General features: G+C 43.2%; 2 protein-coding genes across 3 annotated transcripts in view; both read right to left on the bottom strand.

Moving 5' to 3' along the window:
- Positions 1 to 1,977: 1,977 nt before the first annotated feature.
- Positions 1,978 to 23,477, bottom strand: CETN3 (centrin 3). The gene is made up of 5 exons (XM_068130132.2): positions 23,102 to 23,477; positions 22,731 to 22,866; positions 14,815 to 14,929; positions 5,928 to 6,119; positions 1,978 to 2,647 (listed from the first exon to the last, which is right to left on the bottom strand). Exons 1-5 carry the CDS (start codon positions 23,116 to 23,118, stop codon positions 2,604 to 2,606), a joined length of 504 nt encoding a protein of 167 aa, XP_067986233.1. The 5' UTR covers positions 23,119 to 23,477; the 3' UTR covers positions 1,978 to 2,603.
- Positions 1,978 to 23,962, bottom strand: part of TMEM62 (transmembrane protein 62) — a 113,210-nt gene continuing 91,225 nt past the window's right edge. Inside the window, exons 13-16 of one of the 2 annotated variants that reach the window (XR_013624890.1) lie at positions 22,731 to 22,866; positions 14,815 to 14,929; positions 5,928 to 6,119; positions 1,978 to 2,647 (exon numbers count right to left, since the gene is read on the bottom strand). The gene's annotated coding sequence lies outside the window, so the exon portion shown is untranslated. The remainder of the gene's footprint in view (positions 2,648 to 5,927; positions 6,120 to 14,814; positions 14,930 to 22,730; positions 22,867 to 23,962) is intronic. The other variant, XR_013624891.1, reaches the window with a different exon arrangement.

The following is a 23,962-nucleotide window of genomic DNA, read 5'->3' as shown; positions in this document are numbered from 1 at the left end:
CCCGGATCATGATCGCACAAAAAATTAAACACAAGGATATGGCATACAGTTCATAAAACATCAAAATCCGTACCTTTGTAATTAGACTGATGAACTGCATATGCCTGAAAATTAGGAAATAGACATGTAAATATTTCCTCTAATTGTCAAAAACTAGGGCATGCCCGTACTATATCTATATCTAAAATTATATCCCCCCCTCTATTTACATGAAATGGTTTGGTGCATGAAATGTTTTGGTCCATTCGCAACGCCAAAGCGAACGGCGAACGGCTTGCGAGTACAGTGACAATCCCCCCGGGGTTTTAATTAGTTTTAAAACGGAGCTTGGCAACCGCTGGCGTTCTTTAGCCGGCAGCTTCGCCCGCCCGAACGCCGTTACAGTACCTTCGACCGCGAGTTGCTCGGACTTCACTTGGCGGTCAGGCACTTCCGCCATCTGCTCGTGCGAGTACAGTGACAATCCCCCCCCCCCCCCCCCCTCTATTTACATGAAATGGTTTTTATTAGTTTTAAAACATAGTTTAACGCCAACATAGCGCCAACATAGTTTGCAAACGTGAAATAAATGAATACGCTCTCAAATGTGCCATCCGAGGCAGAGTGTGTCCGCCACGTTCAGCACACGCGATAGCTCGCTGCTCTCTGATTGGTTGAATCGTTTTTTGGACATAGCTCGGTAAGTAATTGTCCGATTAATATGAAACCTTGAAAAGGCACATCCTCGGGTCCCCAGCAATATACCTGGCAAGTTTAAAGTATATCGGACCCGTGGTTGTCGAGAAACAGCGGTCACAGACAAACAAACGTACAAACGTACAAACGTACAAACAAACACACAGAGATTACTGGAATTATAGATAGATAAGGTCAGAGTTCGATTACCCAACCCAGAAACATAAAATGGTGAACCTCGCGTAAATCTTGACAAAAACTCAAAAACCGACATTTGACTCAAAAATGACCTTTAAGATGACCTTGAGGGTTGACCTTGACCTCGAATCATCAAAGTAACATCATAATTGGATTCCTCGACCTCGAAAACCCCTGAAAAGTGGTATCATACATGATTCCAACCCTTTTGGTTATTTCACTGATTTTCCTCTAATCCGGGTGGCGGCCATTTAGTATTTCGCCAATATGGGGCCCCCGGGGGGGGGGGGGGGGCCTTCTTGGCGCCCGTCAAAAATCGAAAGAGTCTGGCATGGGCAACATCTGGGCCAAATTTGGTGCTTTTGGAAGAATTTGAACCAAACGGCCCCAAAATATCCCTAAGGGCCCTGACTATTTTGGCATTTTGAAGAAATCATATTTTTGGGTTTTTTCTATTTTCTTTGGGGGGGAAGGGGAACCAAAAACACTTCCCTCCATCCACTAAGGAACAGGGTCAGGGATCATTTAATATTACTTTTCACATGACTACAAAGGCTTAGTTACTATAAAGCGATGAAAATAAAAATCCAATGTGACTTCAGTTTCAAAATAAACAACTATAATCAACATGAGTCCCTTCTGCCAACATTAGTTGTTGGACGTTAAAAACACTCTCCCCCATCACCAGACGTTCTTTACATAATCTACACGACGTTGGCAAATTGAACACCACGACTGATGTAAAATTTGTACACACCAGGCGAGCGACTGCCGGCACTATGACAAATTACAAATTCCTGCCCCAACCAGCAGAGGGTGTTGCATTAGTGGTGCAGACGTGCTTTAGCCAACGATGCCACCCTGCAGCCTTGCGCTGTATATGGAAGAAGGAGATCAACATCCGCTTTTATCGACAAGTTACACAAGTAGAGTTCAATTAAAAGTTGCATTTACAAAAAAAATACAGCCACCTAAGATCCATAAGCTGTATTATCTCACTCATGTTCCTCAGTATGGCATCGTGCCTGTCACAGAAAAAGATATTCCTTAAAGCGACTGCCTTCACCGAGGACACCGAATCGGCGTCGAATAAACACAAGGATGAAATGTTGAGCAGCGGCCCATTTATTTAGAGTCTTTCGCATTTGCCTATTGCTTTGCAAGTCTGCACATATTTCAAACCCATCAAACAAAAATAAATTTATTTAAAACAAAATGACTTCCTAAACAGGACATATTTTGCATGGCGTCCAATTACAATGCTTTCCAAATGGATTTTCCCAGCAACACACGTTAGTGCTGCATATTTTGTATCAAAACACGGGTCTATCAGAAAACACATTTAGCGTTTACACATAAATGCTGCTCACAATTTTAAAAACAGACTTGCGTGTCAAAACTTGGGACAACACCCAAAAATAAAGTAGCATTCAACACCATCTCACAACAGTTCGACTCCTTCACGCACATTCAATTCCTGAGCCTGTAAACCTTGACGTTGGCAAATCGAACAAACCAACTGGACTGATGAAAAACCCTTGAAGCAATTTGTACACATTTGCTGTAAAAGTGGAAACTTTCTCCAGGACGGAACAAAAAAACTGTTCCGGTCATTGAACAGAGTTCATCATGTGTTCACATCAGTTACTGCAGATTTTCAAGAGCAAAGTTCTTCTTTTTTTTTTTAATGTACCAAACATTAAAATGTTTTTGTCACCAATACCACCTCTTCACAGATCACCTGTCATGATCGCCTTAAACTCCTCTTCATTAACTGCAAACAAGGAAAGAAGAAAATGTCAGCTGAAGAAAGCCAATGACAATGCAGACACTCGTAACGACAGCAAGTAACTGATTGGTCACATTATGTGGTACTCTTGTTTACATGAGCAGAACGATGTTGATTTGAAAAATAAGTCATAAAATGTAAATAAATTCCCATAAGCCATCTATATATACAGTGCCATCCATAAGTATTGGAGCAGTGAAGTCAAAGTTGTTATTACTTCGATATACTCAAGAAGTTGGGATTTGAGATCAAAAGATGAATATGATGCAAGAGTACAGTCTGTATGCAATAACTGCATCAAACCTGTGACCCATTGACATCACCAAACTCTTGGTATCTTCCTTTGAGATGATTTGCCATTCTTTACTGCAGCCATTTTCAGTTGTTTGTTTTCGGGGTTTTTGACTTTCGGCTCCACTTCAGCAAGTGAAATTCATGCTCCATTGGATTTAAATCAGAAGATTGACTTGACCAGTCTAAAACCTTCCACTTTTCCCCTTGAAGAACTTCTTGGTTACGTTGGCAGTGTGTTTGGGTCATTGTGTTGCTGTATGGTGAAGCACTGCATAATTAGTTTGGAGGCATTTTCTTGTACAGACGCAGACAAAATGTTTCTGTAAACTTACGAATTCATTCTGCTGCTGCCATCATTAGTTGCATCATAAACTAGAATGGCACCCGTCAGGCTAAAGCTCTGCCAGGCTAAACAGTTTACGTTTTGCATCCCACTGATAGACCGGATCGGGATTTGTACCTGAACCAAAATCGAATCGCTTGTTCTTGTCGCCTAACCAACTCATTCAACAAGTTTTGTCCGAATCCTTCCAAAACTTTTTGAAATGCAGTGATATATATCGTTTTTGGCCCCATCTTTCAATAGTGAAGAATCATTTAAAAAATTCTACGATCCAGATCCACATCTGGATAGTCACCAAAATTTAATAATTTCGTCCTTGTCACATACCTAACCTCTCCACCAAATTTCGTCCAAATCCATCCATAACTTATTGAGATATCTTGTTCAGAAACAGGCAGACAAAAGGCACACATGGGTAAAATCATAACCTCCATCCACCTTAGGTGGTGGAGGTAAAAAAAATATGGGTGAGAGCCAGTTCCAGAGGTGTAGCCTTTGTAATTCTGCTGTTAGAAGTCTTCTGCGAACAGTAGATTGTGATACTTTCACCTCTGCACTCTGGAGGTTGTTGGTGATGTCAGTGATGGGTGTTTTTGGTCAGCAAGGTGGTTTTTCATTTTTAATGGATGGATGGAAGGACACAGCCAAATATTGAAGCGGCTTCACCGCTTCAACATTAACAAGTATACGTTGCTCCAAATTAATCTAAACTTCTTTTTTTCTGTATACAAGATCGAGGCTCGTGTAAGAGCTAACACGTTAAACACAAAAAACATAAACTGACACATAAAACATAATAAAGGGAATGGGAGACAAGAAGGGGAGAGAGAGGGAAGCACACATGCACAACAACAGTCGAGAATAGGGACATCGGGAGATCTGTGGCAGGAGAGGACTTGGGTGGGGTACACGTTATAAAACAAATGGACACAACGAGGAATTTCAGGTATTAAGTCGGAGATTGAAAGAGGTGAATTTGGGGTGCTTTAACGGCTGTAGAAAACATCAAGGTTTTGGATCGCGGAAGATCAGAGATGGTGGTGAACAGCTGTTTTAAAGATCTGGAGGGAGGAGTGGGATTGAAGAGAGTATGGGAGATTGTTCCAGAGGTGGGAGAAAAGAGGAATGAAAGAGTGAAGGTGAGAGAGATTTGACTTTGGTAGTTTCATCAAAGAGGGTTGCTGGCAGATCTTGTGCGTCCTGCAGGAATATTTGGGGGACAGAGCACAGACAGAGCAGTGGAAGCTAGACAAAAAGGCCACCAACCTGCCTGCGGTGAGCGAGTGAAAGGCTCTCAAAATGAGCTTCATCGCAGGAGATTCCAATGATTCTGAAAGCTTTGGTTTATACAGCGTGAAGCCGAGCTAGATGTGAGGCAGGAGCACCAGCCCAGAGGGGAGAACAGTATTCAATCAAGCTGCGGATGAAAGCCTTGTATGTGGTGAGGAGCTCAGAAGTGCCAAGGAAGGACTTTGCACGATGGAGGATGCCCAGTTGGGGACTGGATTAGGAGGCCAGCTTGGAAATGTGGCTTTCCCAGGAAAGATCATGGTAGATAGTGAGATCCAAAAGCTTGAGTGCCAGAACTTACTTGAGAGGATTTTTGAGAAAGTAGATGGGAGGGTTGTCCAGACGGTCTTTATGGAGAGGCACAGTGTGAGTGAGATTTGTCAGGATTGAAAGACATGTTCCACTTTTGTGACCCGTTTGTGATTTTGTCCAGGTCTGCAAGAGTGAAGAGGCTGCAGACTGCCGATCTGAGGGGTGAGGAATGGAGCGGCAGAGAGTGGAGTCATCAGCAAAGAGATAGAGAAGATTTTCCAGAGTCGGAGAGATAATTGATGAAGACCAGAAAAAGCACTAGGCCCAGAACACTGCCTTGGGGAACTCCAGCCTGAACAGGAAGGGGAGATGACAGAATTCCATTCAGGGCCACACTGACTGCGACCAGAAAGGAGGTCTGCAAGCCATGTGTGGAGGTTTCCATGGATACCATACGAGGAGAGTTTGGTGGGCAGAGCAGTGTGCCAGACCGTATCGAAGGCACAATATATGTCAAGGGAGACAGCTCTGAATTCCTGTTTGGCATTGAGGACCTCCATCCATTGTTGAGACAGCAGAAGGAGCATGTCCCGAGTGGAATGACCTGGTCTGAATCCAAATTGATGATACGAGATCAAGCCATTGGAGAAGAGAAAGGATTTAATGATGGAAGCGATGATGGATTCAATGACCTTGCTGATTATTGGAAGCAGGCTGATTGGTCTGTCATTGCAAGGATCTGTTTTTGCACCTTTGCACACAAGAGATTGCATCTTCACACATATAAAGTGCAGATAGTGCAACATTTAGAACCGATATTTCACCCAATCTAAGTTGTTGAACTCTCCTCTTTTCTTTAAGTTTCAGGTGCATACAATTACAAGTCAACACATTCCTGATTGAACCTCACATTTTTGAGCTCCTTCAACTCGCACAAGAATAAAAGCCACCTTTTTTATTGTGGTATTTTTAAACCACAGGCTTCCGCTAATTTTAATATAATAGCATGATGAACAGTACCAATAGTCAATATAATGCAAGAAAACAAGCACTATCCATTAGAGAGAACAAGGTGAAACATCTTACTATATCCATCACCGTCGGTGTCAAACTCATCGATCATGGATCTCAATTCCTCATCTGGTACATCTTCCCCGAGTTCACGTGTCACACGCCTCAAATCACGCAAGCTGATGTGACCGGTGCCGCTCTCATCAAACAATCGAAATGCTCGGGCCAGCTCTTCGGTGGGATCTCGGGTAAGCAGTTTCTCCGTCACTACGACAAGGTAAAGAAGGGGTTAAAAGGTAGACTCTGAGGCAGATCAAGACGAAGAAAACAAGATAGAAAGAAATATACAGTACATCATAAACCACACAAAGCATATGCCACACACACACATATGTATAATATTGTTGTGGTTTTGAGAACCCACACTTGTATATAAATTCTCATCATTAAAGGTTAAAGGTAGCACCCCTAGTTAGTCCACAAGCAACACGGAGGTCACCATAGAATTCCAGTTATTTCATCATTATGTGTTTTAGATAAGGCCGTGTTTCCAATAGTTGAATCTGCGTTGCATCAATCAAATAAGAAGTAGGCCCCATTCAGTCCATTTTGGAACAACCTCTCTCTCCAAGCGACGCCATTATGCGCCCCTACAGTCGGTGCCTCATAGCTCGCTCAAACGCCGCCATAAGACACGCGGTGAGGCCAGGAAAAAGGGGGCGGAACGCCAAGAAGAAGATGTGGCATGTCAACCAGCTGTCAAAGGCGTGGCCCTCACCAGCCAACCAGGGCTGAAGGAACATCACCGACGGGCGTGGCTTTTTGGCGCGCAGAGCGATCTTTGCTCGCATTATATAAGCGCGAACGCAAAGCCCTTTCAAGGACGTATTCAGCGGCGCTCTTGAGAAAGGACTTACGCGGAGGTGGAGGGGCGTGCATTACCAAAAGGACTGGCACGATTCGCGCATTGTAACAGGACTTGGAGGGGAGAGCGCTTGTTGTAAAGGACTTAGGCGGAGTTGGAGGCACGCGCATTACCGAGAGGACTCCTCGGACTCGGACTTACTGCGGGAGAGAGCTCACCTTCACCATGGAACTGGCGTGCGCTCGGCATTGATCACAGAACTAATTGGGAGAGCGCACCTTATCAAAGGAGGACTTGAGAGAGAGAGCGTTTGGCACAAGTGTGCACGAATTACGTACGCAGCATCCCAGCCTCCCCCGTTATATAAACTGTCTGCTCGCGTCCAACTATGCGCGAAGCTGCCTGCCGGGTTTCGCCCGCTGGACTGGAGCCTGGACCCCATCACCGGACCCTATACCTGAACATCCACCAGCTACAATCCCCGTGTGAGTGTGTATGCTTGTCTGGGGTATTAAGAGTAAGACTGTTTTTAAGGCTGCCCTGTGTTCTGCTTCTTCCTCTTCCTCTCTTGTACATTCTTTTGTTTCCTCTTCTTCTTTCTGTATATATGTAATAAACCCATCTTTGTTCTTCCTACCTTCTGGTTTCCTCTCCATCCGATCACATCCGTCCTTTCTATCATTGGGTAAACGTGGCACGATCGCAACCGCTTAGAATCGGGTTTAGTCATTGTTAACGGCCCGAGTCGTGGCTCGCTTCGCTCGGCGTATCCACTAATGATGCGGCTCGGGTGAGAGGTTATCTCCTTGCTTCACGGTCGGTGTTGGTAATTAGGTAACAGGACCAAATTGACCAGCAACCCAAACTAATACCGACCGGAAGGAACGGGGTAACTTCAGGATCATGTCGGTCAGTAACAGACAAGGGGATTAACCCCCTCTTGGTAAGGGGAAAAGGCCGACGTTTGAGATCCGTAACAATATATATATATATATATATATGTGTATATATATATATATATATATATATATATATATATATATATATATATATATATATATATACATACACACACACACACACATACATATATATATACATACATAGTGAAAAGCCAAGCGCTGGCGAGAACATAATTATGCAGATGGAGTGTCCAAAAAAAAATAAATAATAATAATAATAATAATCAAAATCTGCTAGGCCGGTGAGTAATCGGCATGCTTTTCCCTTTTCTCATCATAAAGGCTCCTCTCGATGCTTTCATAATTTGTCTTGTCATAATTTGTCTCATAATTCACAATCACAACTCACAAATCACATAATTCACATCTCAAAACACTCCAATACAGACAGACGTCATCTTAAAAGTTTAGTGACATAAGTGGCAGGTACATACAATGAATGAGATCAAGGATGTGACCTTTGGAGTAAATGGCTGCCAGGTCAACAACAAACTGTGTAGAACAAGAGCAAGACAATGCTTTCATTATATTGAAAATCTGGGATCGTGAAAGAGTGAGGTGATAGAGGGTAGAAGGTAACACAATCACAGTGGGACAACAGATAGATGCAATAAGCACAGGAATGAACGAACAATAGAGTGAGTGAAGGGAAAGATTTATAATGAACACCAGACCAGTCAATTTCATGTCACCAATCCACAAATAAAAGGACCTGAGTTTCTCCGTCCATCGATAATGCTTTATTCCAAAGAGTTTCTGCTGTCATAGAACAATACAAATGGTACTGTTGGAAAGCTAATAATCCATTTACTTGGAACAAAAATGTGTTTGTTCAATCACAAACGTACCTCTTAAAAGTCAGCGTTAACGGGATTGAGGAGGAAGAAGTAGGAACTCTGGCTTTAATGTGTTTCTAACGGTAACATTATTCTACGATAACAGGAACCCTTTATAAGGACATGCAAGTACTTCTCCAAGCAACAGAGAAATACATAAAAGTACACAGAAGGGGCAAACAAACCACAACAACCACAAGTGTGTTATTAAAATATATATATTTTTGAGTGTTTTGCCTCATTTTACATCATTGACAATCACAGATACACATGCAATATATTTGTGAAGTACAACATGCTGTCTTTTGAAAAAAAACATCTGTCAGCGAAGCAATGGGCAGGCTCGTGCTTAGTGCTTGAGAACGCAAGTAATTAAATAGAACGGCACTCAGTAGAGAGCATACCTCCACCTGGTTGTCCATATAACTCAATGTTTAACTCGTATCCATATCATATCATTTCCATATCACTCAATGGTTAACTCATATCCATATCATATCATATCCATATCATATACATATCACTCATATAACTCAATGGAGAAGTTTTTGTCAAACATCAACTCTGATTCTGCAACTGGACCAGATGGCATCAGCCCACAGGGCCTAAAATCCTGCTCTGCCGCTCTATCTCACCCTCTCTCTGTTCTCTTCACCCTCTCTTTTGCTCAAGGTCATCTGTCATCTGCTTGGAAATCAGCAAACATTACCGCTTTACACAAAAAAAGTGCAAAAACAGATCCTTGCAACGACAGACCAATCAGCCTGCTCCCAATTATGAGCAAAATCATGGAATCCATCATTGCTTCCGACATCAAATCCTTTCTCTTCTCCAATGGCTTGATCTCGGATCATCAATTTGGATTCAGACCAGGTTATTATACTCTGGACATGCTGCTTCTGCTGTCTCAACAATGGATGGAGGTCCTCAATGCCAAACAGGAAATCAGAGCTGTCTCCCTTGACATATCACGTGCCTTCGATTCGGTCTGGCACCCCGCTCTGCTCACCAAACTCTCCTCCGATGGTATCCATGGAAATCTCCACGCATGGTTTGCGGACTTCCTCTCGGGTCGTAGTCAATGTGAGGCCCTGCATGGATTTCTCTCATCTGCCCTTCCTGTTCTGGCTGGAGTTCCCCAAGGCAGTGTACTGGGCCCTGTGCTTTTTCTGGTCTTCATCAATGATCTCTCCGACTCTCTGGAAAATCCTCTCTATCTCTTTGCTGATGACTCCACTCTCTGCCACTCCACTCCTCATCCCTCAGATCGGCAGTCTGCAGCCTCCTCACTCTCTGCAGACATGGACAAAATCACAGACTGGTCAAACAAGTGGAACATGTCTTTCAATCCTGACAAATCTCACACTCTCACGATGTCTCTCCGAAAAGACCGACTGGACAACCCTCTCCAAGAAGTTCTGTCACTCAAGCTTTTGGGTCTCACTATCTGCCATGATCTTTCCTGGGAAAACCACATTTCCAATCTGGCCTCCAAAGCCACTCGCCGACTGGACATCCTCCGTCGTGCGAAGTCCTTCCTTGGCACACCTGAGCTCCTCACCACATACAAAGTTTTCATCCGCAGCTTGATGGAGTACTGTTCTCCCCTCTGGGCCGGTGCTCCTGTCTCACACCTAGCCCGGCTTCACGCTGTTGAAACCAAAGCTTTCAGAATCATTGGAATCTCCCGCGATGAAGCTAACTCCGAGGGCCTTTCACTCACTCACCGCATGCAGGTTGGTGGTCTTTCTGTCTTCTACCGACTCCTCTCCTGCCTTGCTCCCCCAGCTCTGTCTGTGCTCTGTGACCCCAAATATTCCTACAGGTCGCACAAGATCTGCCAGAAACCCTCTTATGGTGAAACTGCCAAAATCTAGGCTCTCTGTTCACCTTCACTCTTTCATTCCTCTTTTCTCCCGCCTCTGGAACTAACTCCCTCACTCTCTTCAATCCCACTCCTCCCTCCAGGTCTTTAAAACAGCTGTTCACCACCATCTCTTATTTCCCCCCTTCCAAAACCTTGATCTTTTCTACCCCTGCTAATTCACCCCAGATCCACTTTTCTGAAATACCGAATTCTTTCCTGGAAGTCCTAGCAGTGTCCATATGTTTTATACCTCTCCCCCCCCCCCTATTCCTCTTCCCCCACCCCCCCCAAGCCCTCTCCCTACCACAGATCTCCTGATATCCCTGTTCTCTACTGTTGTAATTGTGTGCTTACCTCTCTCTCCCCATCTTGTCTCCCGCTGCCTTTATTATATGTTTTATGTGTCCCTTTGTTTTTTTGTGATTAATGTTAGCTCTTACACAAGCCTCAATCTTGTAGAAATAAATAAATTAAAATTTTTTAAATGGTGAAGAATCACTTCAAAACTTATACTAGCTGGATCCGGATCCAGATCTTCACCAAAATTAAATCGATTCTTCCTTGTTACACACACAACCTGTCCACGTCCAAATCCATCCATAACTTTTTTTAATATCCTGCTATGTATCGTTTTTGGCCCTATCTCCCAATGTTGAAGAATCACTTAAAAAATTAAATAATTCTCCTATCCAAATCCATATTCAGATCTTCACAAAAATCGAATCAAATCGTCCTTGTCAGACACCCAACCTGTCCAAAACGTTTCGTTAAAATCCATCCCCAACTTTTTTGAGATATCCTGCTAAGTATCATTTTTGGCCCCACCTCCCAAAGGTGAAGAATCACTTAAAAAATTATTGTAGCTGGATCCGAATCCGGATCTTCATCAAAATCTAATCATTTCGTCCCAATCTAAAATCTAATCATCTAATATGCTACCTCTCTGCCAAATTTCGTCCGAATCCATCCACAACTTTTTGAGATATTTTGTTCACAAACAGACAGACAGACAAACGGACAAACAGACAGACAGGGGTGAAAACATAACCTCCATCCACCTTTGGTGGCAGAGGTAAAAAGGTGATCTATCATGGACAAATTATAAAACTTGAATCGTTGGTTCGGTCCAAAAAATGGTCTGGATGTAAAACAAATGTGTACCCTGCAAAGGCCGTCAAAAGGTCTTTCCCCTGACCATGAAGTGACAGCATAGATGTTAGTCCTTTTCATTGCAATTCCCAGCCAGCGTCACACATTTTCCTAGCGGTGGGTACGGTTCCCGATGTCAATGGGAAATGAATCATAAATCATGTATACAGGCCATCGAGTGAAAGTGTGTTGTTTGCCTTGATTAGTGCAGATTGCAAAGGAAAAATTAGAGACCGTTAAAATGGCAATGAGCTTGATTATAATTCACTCAAGGTGGGACCAGCCTGCAACATCAGATGAACGATGACCTAGTGCAAGTTGCAGGGTCAAAAGGGCAGAAAGCAGACGTGCAAGAGCAGCAGAGAAGGTTTTCAGGACACGTGAGCTGACGCAGTCTGGTCCAGAACCTTTAAAGAAACTTCTCCACTTTCTCAGGTGCAAAAGACAGAGTCCAGAAGCAGTTGCGTACGACAGGAAAGGATGAGTACCGAGAGTGAGGGGTTGGGGACACAAGATTTGGAAGCAAACACAGAATTGAGGCATTCTTCCTTCTCACGAGCACACTTAGCCCAAGTGGCCAGGTAGAAAAATGCCAGTGGTACCAGCTGTTAGGGGGAAGGTCTATTGGGAGTCATCACCAGGGTGGATGTAGGGTCTCAAAGTGGTGCAATATTTTTTACAGAACGGTTTCTACAGTAACCACCAAACATTACTAAATTTGTTCTAACTCGTATAGCTTTCTTATTACAGCAGCTACAAACACAATTCTGGTGTTTCATGAAAGGTATAGCTGTCATCTACACCATGGTGTCCTTTATTGCTATTGTGGAGCTAATTTGCATGCAATTATGACGTCACAAGCATGCAAAATATAGATATATTTTGATGTTTCACATTTTATATATTTGCTGTGTATTTTCTGGTCCATCATTGCAGCTCATAACAGTGACATTTAGTAGCAAATGCATCTAGGTTATCAAAAATGTACATTGAATGGGGTGTAGGGTCTGGAAAATAATGATCAAGCCTTGGTTTTCATGGCAACGGTAATGGTGATTTTTGTGGCGGAGCAACCACCTTCATTGTTCAAATTTCCATAACTTTGTCGTTGAATAAGCTATGAACACAATTCTTGCACTGAATGAAAGTTTTATGATTACTCTAAACGATTCTATCATTCCTCATTAGCATTTGGCTAATTTGCATATCATTATGACGTCACATTCAGCAAAACGGTTTTTTGCTAAATGTGTAACATTTTTATCTTTCATCAAAGCTTAGATGACTGTCCGACAATTAACTTATGACCTCGATGTCACTATAATCTCCTGCACAAAGGTCAAATGCTTTTTAGAATGATTAATGGTAGCCCTACAGCCTGGTGTTGGCTTAGCGGTTAGGGTGCCGGCTTGGGATCCTCGGATCCTGAGTTCGAATCCCGGTCGATCGCTGAATTAATGCCAGGGGAGGTTGACTCAGCCTGTCATCCTTCTGAGGTCGGCAAATTGAGTACCAGCTTATGGGATGAATGATCCCGGTGTGTACCCCAATTTAGAATAGGTACACCGTATCTCCCTGCACATCGTAAGAGAGGCGACTAAGGGTTGGCGTCAGGAAGGGCATCCGGCCATAAAAACATTGCCTCAAACAGGGAACCATGATTGTCATGGGGCCTGCAAGGCTAACCCCCACTCTAGCGGGGAAAATGGCCTTAAAACGATCATTCATTCATTCAGTGGTAGCCCTATGTCATGTATGACTCATATATGAAGGGCACAAATCAGGTAGGATCGGGCTCTCCAAAATATATTGTTTAGGGTTCATAACTCAGATATAATTCTATTGCATCTTTTACTCTTTCTCTTTCCAGGTAAACGAGTAATGTAATTCAGCAGCCATGGACTCCAGCCCACTTAAGTTATTGAAACCAGAGGCGGAAGGTTACTGTAGACCAAGGAAAGTGCATCATCTGCCAAAAGGAGGATGACCCCAAACTGAGGCACAACTCTATTCGAGGACTTGATTCATTCCTTGTTGCTTTCAATAGAAGAAAAGACGCTGGAATATGCATTCAGCATGATCGATTGGAATCGTTGATACACGTCAAAGACAATAACGAACTCGAATTCACCGAGCCACAACCTCATCTACTGTGGCATAAGAACTACTACTCGTCCTTTTACGTCAATAACAAACTTGTTGGTTTTGCAGTCGCCCCACAAACCAGAAGCTGCATTGTCGTCGACAAGTCAAAGACTACCTTGAGAATCATTTGACTTTTAAATGTTGTGCTTGTTCTGTGGCTTAAAGTCTTCCAAAAAGATAAGACTTTGGTGAAGGTAGCAAGTTTCAAATTCAGAAAGACTCTTGCATGGTTCCAAGATAAGGCATTTTTGGGGGTTCAACAAGAGATCAGGGGAGGGAGAGGAGAGGGGAGAGAGAGGGGAGGGGAGAGAAAGGTGGGGGGAGAGAAAGGAAGGAAGGGGATGGGGATGAGTAAGGGGATGGGGATGGGAAGAAGGGAGAGACAGACAGTGGTGGGGGTGGGGGAGAGAGAGGGGTGAGGAGAGTCAGAGAGATGTGGGGTAGAGAGAGGCATGGGGGAAGAGGGAGAGGGGGAGAAAGAAAAGAGAATGAGAAAGAAGAAAGAAGAGAGAGAAAGGTGAGAGGAGGTTAGCAAAGAGAATGATGTGTTATGCTTGATGACCGTACGACTGTGCACCCACACGCGTGCGCGCACACACATTTGGATACATTGAGACCTGGGGGGAGGGCTCCGTTCCACCTTCTGAGGCCCGCATATAAAGATGACACACACACACACACACACACACACACACACACACACACACACACACACACACACACACACACACACACACACACACACACACACACACACACACACACACACACACACACACACACACACACACACACACACACACACACACACACACACACAGAGATAATTAGGCAACAACAACTTGTATGCATGCATGTGCGGCTTGTGCGCACATGCACACACATATTATTATAGATTACAGATACTTTGAACATTTATTGTACATTTTCCTGCTGTGGACAATTCTGCATTTTAGGTTAACACTCAAATTATGTTATGAACGATTGATTCATAACAGCTCATGCTGTCATTATTTATCTGTGCAGGAAACGTGCCTTTCCCCTTCCCATACTCACAATTTTTTTCATGTCATGCTTAAACCTGCATTTGTGTGTCGAATTTGGACTCGTGGAGACATCTGATTACCCACACACTTACTGACTTCCATGAAGTCCACAAACGCCATTTTTCCAGTGTTGCCACGGTCGTAGTCATTGAGGATCTTCAAAATCTCGGCTTTTTTCACGTCAAACCCAAGAGCCCTCATCGCCACCTGCATAAAGGTAGGTGACTGAAGTTAGTGTAGCGGTCATCATCACTGTTCGCATGTAGCACATGGCTGTGCGGGTTAGCATCTGTTCTCACAGGGGCACAACAATGCCGCTGGTGCAGTGTCCCCTGTAGGTTAAAGCAGGAATTTGGAATTTGGCTCGAGTGCCAGCGATAAATCAACTAATCTTTGTAAAAGACACCATGGGATATTAAACGTCGACCAACAACCAATGCTGGTAGATGGGCCCTCTGGTCAATGTCCATCTGAGGGACGGCACACACAATGATGCATCGCCCAGCATGCGAAACACCATGGTAACAGTTTATAGATGGGTAGAGATTCGACCACATGCTAGACAGCTCTGCCAAATGTTGACAATGAATGGTCGTTTTAAGGCCATTTTTCCCCGCTAGAACGGGGGTTAGCCTTGCGGGCCCCATGACAATCATGGTTCTCTGTTTGAGGCAATGTTTTTATGGCCGGATGCCCTTCCTGACGCCAACCCTTGACAATGTAGGCAGAAAACTAGAACGCCACTTGGTAGAGCACATACCTCCGCCAGGCTGAACAGTTGACGCTTTGTAACCCACCGATAGGCCAGATATGCATCTGGACTTCAACCAAAATCGAATCGGCTTGTTCTTGTCACCTTCCCAACTCATCCACTAAGATTCGTCATAATCCGTCCATAAGCTTTTAAAATATCGTGCTACAAATCGCTTTTGGCCTTATCGCGCAATTGTGAAGAATCACTTTCAATATTCTAGGATCCAGATGTTCATCAAAATGTGGAGCCAGAAGTTATAATATCGTCATTTTTTTTATTGGGGCTGCCCTTTTGGCCCATTGCCCAGGGGAGAACTCTACCCAGGTAAAGGAAGAGAACAGAAAAAGCAGAGATCAGGATGCCTCCTGTAAAAGGAGGACGAGAAACTGTTGACGGAGGAGTATCCATATCAGGAGACATTGATCATGGTTTTCTTCGTATAGAATTGATCCAGGCTGTGATCAACCTGTGTCTTTGGAAAGTGGAAGGAGCCACCTCACTTGGGGGAAGAAAAGGAGGGCCTGTCGAGAAGAAGTGTGGACCAGGAGGCCTCGTTTCAAAAGGACAAAGACCAGGAGGCCTCGTTTGAAAAGAACAAAGACCAGGAGGCCTCGTTTCAAAAGGACAAAGATGGCCATGAGGCCTGGTTGAGGCACTTATCGCCACTGGCCTTCCTTGTGGCTGATTTTCATCGTGCTCTGTTTGGCTTTATCTACATCTTGGGTGCTACTCGTCGCTGGTGCTGCTCATGGCAGTCTTCGTCTTTGGACCAACATCGTCACTGATGCTCATCTCGTACCTGGTTTCCAAAGTGGGCTACATCGAATCCTGTGTTCACCCTGCACATTGTAGAGGAAAGGGAAGTCCCTGCCTGCATTCTAATCTTCTTGTATAAGTGTGATCTGTGGCACCTTTTGGGTTAGGATTTGAGCTTGATTTCATCATTGTACATAAAGTTTGAGTGTTTCCATTTACCTTTGATTGTTTGGTTCGTACCGGTTGAGTCTTGTCTACCTTCTTCCCTGTACTCTTATAAAAAATAAACCATTGAAAAGGTAAATTGTGTTTGAGCAATTTGTTTTTCGAGTGTGTTTGCTGTCAATTTCACCCCAATTGATTGATCCTTGGGGAATGGTAAAGTTGTAGAATTTATTGAACGCAGTGTAATAAGAGACCGCTTGGCCATATCATGAGACTAAAGCTCCTGGTGCTTAGGTATACTGTTTTAACGGAACTACAGACGTGGCAATATAGTTTTTGACCATGTATCGCAATGGTGAAGAATCACTTTAAAATCCAGATCTTCACTAAAATCTAAGCAATTCGTCTTTGCCACATTCTCAACATGTACATTGTACATTGTCTATAGAAAGTCTTCATCCTCTTTCAAAATTTTCACCTTTTGTTACCTTATAGCCTGGAATTAAATTGCATTAAATCAGACTTTTTCCACCTGTATTTACACATCGTAACCCACAACTTCCAATTGAAAAACAAATTCTACAAATTTCAGAAAATTTATTTAAAATACAAAACTAGAATATCTTAGTTGGACAAGTGTCCACCCCCCTTATAATAGCAATTGTAAATTAGCTCAGGTGTAACCAATCATCTTCAAAATCACACACCAAGTTAATTGGCCTCCACCTGTGTTCAATTGCAGTGATTCTGATTATTTCAGAATTAAAGCAGCTGTTCCTATAAATCTCCTCTACTGGGTAGTGCATCTCACAGAAAAGACTCAACCATGAGCATCAAGTAGCTTTTAAAAGAGCTCCGAGATAAAGTTGTGGAAAGGCACAGATGAGGGGATGGGTATAAAAATATTTATATGCCCTTTACTATATCCCTTGGAGCACAGTCAAGACAATCATTAAGAAGTAGAAGGCGTATGGTACCACCAAGACCCTACCTAGACCAGGCCCATCCCTCCAAACTGGATGACCAAACAAGGAGACTGATCAGAGAGGCCACCAAGAGACCAATGGCAACTTTGAAAGCGCTACAGACCTTTATGGCAAAGATTGGTCACTGTGTGCATGTGACAACAATATCCCAAGCACTCCACAAGTCTGGCCTGTACAGTAGGGTGGCAAGAAGGAAGCCATTACTCAAAAAATCCCACCTTGAGTCCTGTTTGCGGTATGTAAAAAACCACTCTGGAGATTCTGAAGCCATGTGGCAAAACGTTGATGGAACTTTTTGGCCAAAATGCAAAACGTTACGTTTGGCGCAAACCCATCACCCAAAGAACACCATCCCTACTGTGAAGCATGTTGGTGGCAGCATCATGTTATGGGGATGTTTCTCATCATGATGAGTCATCAACCCCAACTGGCGTTAATTGAAAAGGATTCAAACTCAGGACATTAGGATCCCAAGCCCGCCGCCCTAACCATTAGGCCAACACCAGGTATCGTATATACATGCTCCCTGCTTTAATACCTCAAAGGCTCATTCATGCATACCACCGCACTTGAAACTACATTTGTACATACAAAACACCCCGTTCGTTACAAAATTTTTCGTGTACAATCCTATTGTAATAGCACGTATTTCATAGATGAGCTTTATAAACGCTTGTTCTAAATCTAAAGCAACTGCAGGAATGTGCAACGTCTTGGGTTCCGCCAGTGCCCCACAGCTATGACGTGCATTTACGAGAGCCAATCAATGTCAGTCACGCGAGCCAATTAGCAACCATGTCAGAGTATAAATTATTTTTATCCGCAATATCTGGTATTATTGTGGTTGTCCCAAAGAGTGCAAGACATAAAGCTTACACAATTCCTCTCCTTGCAGCTACCTTAGAAAAAAGAAAAGAAAAAAAAAAGCCATCAAATCAAGCAAGGTGCCAATTAAGAAGGTAGAGCAGCTAATGGTTAAACAAGTAGACACATTCAAAGTGCACTGCCATCATTCCAAATAAATAAACAACATCCTCCAGCGCGGCATTGCCGGGATGCCTACGGCGCCTGGTGATACCGCCGTGCAGCACAGATACGGTATTTGGAGGGAAAGGTGTACAATAATTGATTGATTAATTGCATAATTAAAATCAATAAATACTGATCATAAAATATTTTCTTAATCAATTGCCTAATAGCATACCTAAACCACCAGTGCTTCATCCAAAGCTGTAACGTTTTGAAAAAAAAAGAAAAACAGTCATTAATCGAAAAAATTTAAAAATGAATTGATTAATCAATAAATCATCAATTAATTGATGAATCAATAAATCAAAAATACCCTTTATAGACACATCACTCGGTCACTGTCGTGTCCAAATATCAGCTTCCTAGCTCAAAAGGTGCCCGAGATATTATCCAAATGAGAGAAAAATAAAAATAAAAATGAAAATAAATAAATAATAATCATAAAATAATAAAATAATGAATCAATTGGCTCAGAGAATACATAAAACACCACCATTTCATCAGAATCTAACTTAAACAAGAGAAAAATGACCACAGTGTGGTCACCAGCTGCGACGTGTCGAATCATGAGGATATCCGTTGCAATATGCGCTACCAAATTCGACCGGTCGTTAAATTATACGCATGCACTAGCGTCTTTTTGTCTTTCAGTTCTGGTCTTGTCCTTAGTTTTGCGACGCAACATGCTTCATCAACTGATTACATATAATGTATGGACGTGAATGTTATTTCTGTTCATGTTAATGTTCATTCATTTAATTCATTAACATGGAGGTGCTGGCTCAGAACGTAAAGGAGGGTCTACCGTGGGAGTTGTTGTATGCAGATGATCTGGTGTTGATTGCAGAAAGTATGGATGGACTGAAGGAGAAGATGAACAAGTGGAAGGGAAGGAATGTATGGAGACAAAAGGTCTGAAGGTGAATATCAGAAAAACGAAGGTGATGGCAAGTGGTAAAGCATATGGTGAGGTGGAAAGAACTGGGAAGTGGCCGTGTGCTGTGTGCAGGAAGGGTGTCGGAGTGAATTCCATTCAATGTACAATGTGCGCTGAAATGTGTAAGCTGCTTGTGTGCAATGTGTGTAGTGCGCAATGTGTGTAGCGAAAGAGAGGTATGATGTGATGGGGTTAGCTGCTTGAAGGATGAAGTGGGACAAATCGTTGTGGACCCAGATGGAATTAAAGGAAGATGGAAAAGATATATGGAAATGCTGTTGAATACAGAGAATGAATGGGATGGCAACATAGAGAGTAACCCAGTTTTAGGACCAGCAGAGAAGATAACTGAGAAGGAAGTTGAGGAAGCGATAAAAGCAATGAAGGGTAGAAAAGCGGGAGGGCCGACGGGAGTTGTGGGAGATATGTTGAAGGCAGCAGGAAGTTGGGGTGTGAAGAGAATGACAGAGATCTGTAATCTGGTGGTGAAAGAAGGCCGCATTCCAGTGGATTAGGAACTGAGTACCCTCGTCCCTCTATAGTCTATACAAGGGGAAAGGTGACCCTCTGGAGTGTGGCTCGTACCGAGCGATAAAGTTATTGGAGCATGGAATGAAGGTTTTGGAAAGGGTGTTGGAGAGGAGGATAAGGAAGAAAGTGAAGATCGACGAAATGCAGTTTGGATTTATGCCAGGAAGAGGAACGACAGACGCACTTTTCATTGTGAGGCAGTTGCAGGAGAAGTACATGGAGAAGAGGAAGAAGTTGTTTCTTGGGTTTGTTGATCTGGAGAAAGCATTCGATCGGGTTCCACGCAAAGTATTGACATGGGCATTGAGGAAGTTAGGAGTGGAGGAATGGTTGATCAGAGTAGTGATGGCAATGTACAAAAGAGCGCGCACAGCTGTAAGGACGAAGGACGGGAACAGTGGTGAGTTTGAGGTGAAGGTGGGAGTGCATCAGGGGTCGGTACTAAGTCCACTACTATTTGTAGCTGTGATGGAGGTGCTGGCTCAGAACGTAAAGGAGGGTTTACCGTGGGAGTTGTTGTATGCAGATGATCTGGTGTTGATTGCGGAAAGTATGGATGGACTGAAGGAAAAGATGAACACGTGGAAGGAATGTATGGAGACAAAAGGTCTGAAGGTGAATATCGGAAAGACGAAGGTGATGGCAAGTGGTAAAGCATGTGGTGAGGTGGAAAGAACTGGGAAGTGGCCCTGTGCTGTGTGTAGGAAGGGTGTCGGAGTGAACTCCATTCAGTGTACAATGTGCGCTGAGTGGGTTCATCAAAAATGTAGTGGTCTGAGAGGGTCATTAACCAGTGTGGCAGCTACATTCAAATGTAAGGTGTGCACAGAGGGAGCTGCAGATGGAGGAAATGTTGAGTTGGATCTTGGAGATGGCCTGAAGCTGGAAAGTGTGAAAACATTTTGCTACCTCGGAGACATGCTGAATGGAGAAGGTGGATCAGACTCGGCAACGGTTGCTCGAGTGAGGTGTGCATGGAAGAAGTTTCGGGAACTGAGTGGCGTGCTGACGAGGAGGGGAGTGTCATTGAAGCTGAAGGGAAAGGTGTATGCTGCATGTGTCAGAAGTGTTATGATTTATGGGAGCGAGACATGGGTAATGAACGTAGAGCAGCAACGAAGGCTGGAAAGGGTGGAAATGCGAATGGTTCGGTGGATGTGCGGAGTATCGTTGAGAGAGAGGAAGACAAATGATGAATTGTGAAAGATGATGGGAATAGAGCCTGTGATTGATGCTGTGAAGAGGAACAGGTTGAGATGGTTTGGTCATGTGTTGAGGAAGGATGAAAGTGACTGGTTGAAAAGAGTGATGGGAATGAATGAAGAAGGAAGTAGAGGACGGGGAAGACCGAGAAAGACTTGGCTAAAGATGGTCGAAGAAGAAATGCGGGCAAGGGGGTTAACAAGGGGAGATGCAGAAAATAGGGCAAAATGGAGAACATTGTCATGGGGACCGCAAGGCTAACCCCCGCTCTTGCAGGGAAAATGGCCTTAAAAATGCATGTTGTTGTTGTTGTTGTTCAATGTTAATTCATTAATGTTATTTATTAATGTTAATTCTGAGTGGCAGAGGGATAATTTGAAACGGGCTTGGTCGGTAGGGGAAGTCCGAGTGTATGCGCATGCGCTATTCAATAATTACACCTAATTTGTGTCAAGTTCTGTGAAACGAGATCGATATGAAAACATTCATGTTGTCTTTGTTGCTAAATTTATTCTGGTTTCTTCAAACAAATCGCGATTTTTGTCCGCGATGTTCTTACCTCATACCAACGCATGTCCGAGTGTATGCGCATGCGCTAGTCAAAAAGGCACCCCAACAACAAGAACAACAACACGGTCCTCTCATAGAGCTGCTCGTCGCAGCTAAAAATAATAATTCATTTAGTCATTAATCGAAAAATTAAATAATTAATCGATTAATTGATTAATCATTAAATCAAAAATATCCTTTATAGCCAAATCACTTGGTCACTGTGTGTCCAAATATCAGCTTCCTCGGTCAAAAGGTGCCGAGATATTGTTCAAATGAGAAAGAAAATAAATAAATGATTAATAATGAAAACAAGTAAATATTAATCCTAAAATAATTTAAAAATTCATCAATTGGCTAATGGAACACAAACCACCACCGTTTCATCCGAATCGGTAACTTAAAAAAAAAATTAAGTCATTAATCGAAAAATTAAATAATTAATCGATTAATTGATTAATCAATAAATCAAAATTAGCCTTTAAAACCAAATCACTTGGTCATCGTCATGTCCAAATATCAGCTTCCTCGGTCAAAAGGTGCCTGAGATATTGCCCAGAAGAGAAAGGTAACAAGTCCAGAGACATTCAAGGTACACCCACCGCCCCCATGGCAAATAATTAAACATCCTCCAGCGGGGCATTCCCGGGGCACCTCTGACGTATGCACACCTCACAAGCAAGCCCAGGTGAGGGAGGGTCAGCAATCTCTCTCTGATCGCTTTTTTTTTTTTTTTTTTTTTTTTTACTGAATCGAGGCTCGTGAAAGAGCTGAAACCTTTCCAGGTAGAGGTAGTCTTTGGTACGACTCGGTCGGGATTCGAACCCCCGACCTCCAACATTCAACATTCAACCAACACCCAAGGCACCTGCAGCATCCCTCCAAGCACAGGTACCCATCTATAGGCGCCCGCGGAACTACGTAACTTCCGGTTAGTGCACCCTTCGCGACAACAGTCACGTGATTGGATACGTTGAAAACACCTTACTTCCGGTAGTCTCGCCCTCACCTATAACTTGTATTCCCCTTTCCTGTTGTTGGTACAAGTTCTGTCGACCCTTATAAGAACCACATGGTGCAGGAGCAGGACTCACTCACCTTCAGCTCACGGTAGTTGATGGTACCATCTTGGTCGGTATCAAAAAGATCAAAAGCCTCCTTCACCTCCAGTTTCTGTTCCTCCGTCAACTCTTTCCGTCTCCTTCTTTTTTCCTTATCGTCCGCCATGTCGGGCCTGGATATCAAACAAAGAAGCCTGGATTAGCCCAACGAATACAAACACAACACCTGCTCTGCACCTCAAACACCCAATGGAACAAAAGATCCCAATTAAAATCAACAACTGAACAGCGTGCGGGTACTTTTGTTTAAAACGGCCTCTGTGTAAAAAGAGCGCGAACAACAATCATTGCCATTTTAATGTCGCCCTCGGCCGGGTCAAAGTGCCACTTCAAGTTTGAAAACCAAACCTCTGCGTCTCGGCCATTGCTCTGGAGATAAATAAATAACGGTCGTCCAGGGAAACCGATGTGTTGTCGATGGTCGCGTGTGGAGAAAAAGGTTCCGATTTTCATCAAAATAAGATCCGTAAACGACGCCGGTTGTTGGAATTGTTCTCAACGTTGTTTAAAAAACGAAGGAAGAAACTTTGTTTGAAAAACGATGAGTTATGTTTAAAAAAAAAAGTCTTCCATCGATTCCATCAAACTCGGTCATGCTAAAATCTACTGCAATCTATATACTCTACTTACATCTATTAGTCATTACAACGACATGGCCGACGCAAAAGAACAAATGTTTTTTTACGATTTTGGCGAATTTGGATTATGTGTTCCGGTTAGGATTAGGGTTCGGGTTACGAAACAGACCGCTGAGGTAAAAAAAACCAAAAAAAAACGCTGAGTTCCGGGATAACAGGAATCAATAATGTACTAAGTGAGCAGCCAACACTGCGCAATAAACGTCTATAAACGAGTTGAATATTTAATTTAAAATTTTTAACAAAAAGAATTTTTTTAAATAAAAATGAACAATTGGAGGAAGCGCAACACTAGCTTCGCTGAACACGATACACCACTTTTCCTTCTACGGTGTTTGACCTGTTGTCGAACAAACATAAGGTGAAGAATCGTGCTAAAATAAATGAGTAAAAGTGATATAAACGAAAACAAACTCAAATGATGGAGGGAGTTATAGCCGAAAAGTTACATTCAGTTCCATCAGCGACTCTCTGGCCAAAACAGCACCGGAAGTCACGGAGCGTGGTGAAACCAAGTTCAAGATGACACTCCGAAATCACCCTTATATTGATGCTTGGTATCATTACTCTA

Source organism: Myxine glutinosa, chromosome 11 (genome assembly GCF_964187855.1).
Source record: "Myxine glutinosa chromosome 11, kmMyxGlut1.1, whole genome shotgun sequence".
Lineage (NCBI taxonomy): Eukaryota > Metazoa > Chordata > Myxini > Myxiniformes > Myxinidae > Myxine > Myxine glutinosa.
Note: the sequence above shows the minus strand (reverse complement) of the source record. Positions and strands in the feature narration are given on the sequence as shown.

What these genes read in the sequence shown, in the direction of transcription:
- CETN3 (XM_068130132.2), bottom strand. An exon ending in TCAACTACCGTGAGCTGAAG is followed by an intron (nt 14,930 to 22,730) that starts GTGAGTGAGTCC and finishes ACCTTTATGCAG; the next exon opens with GTGGCGATGAGGGCTCTTGG. An exon ending in TGTGGACTTCATGGAAGTCA is followed by an intron (nt 6,120 to 14,814) that starts GTAAGTGTGTGG and finishes ACCTTGTCGTAG; the next exon opens with TGACGGAGAAACTGCTTACC.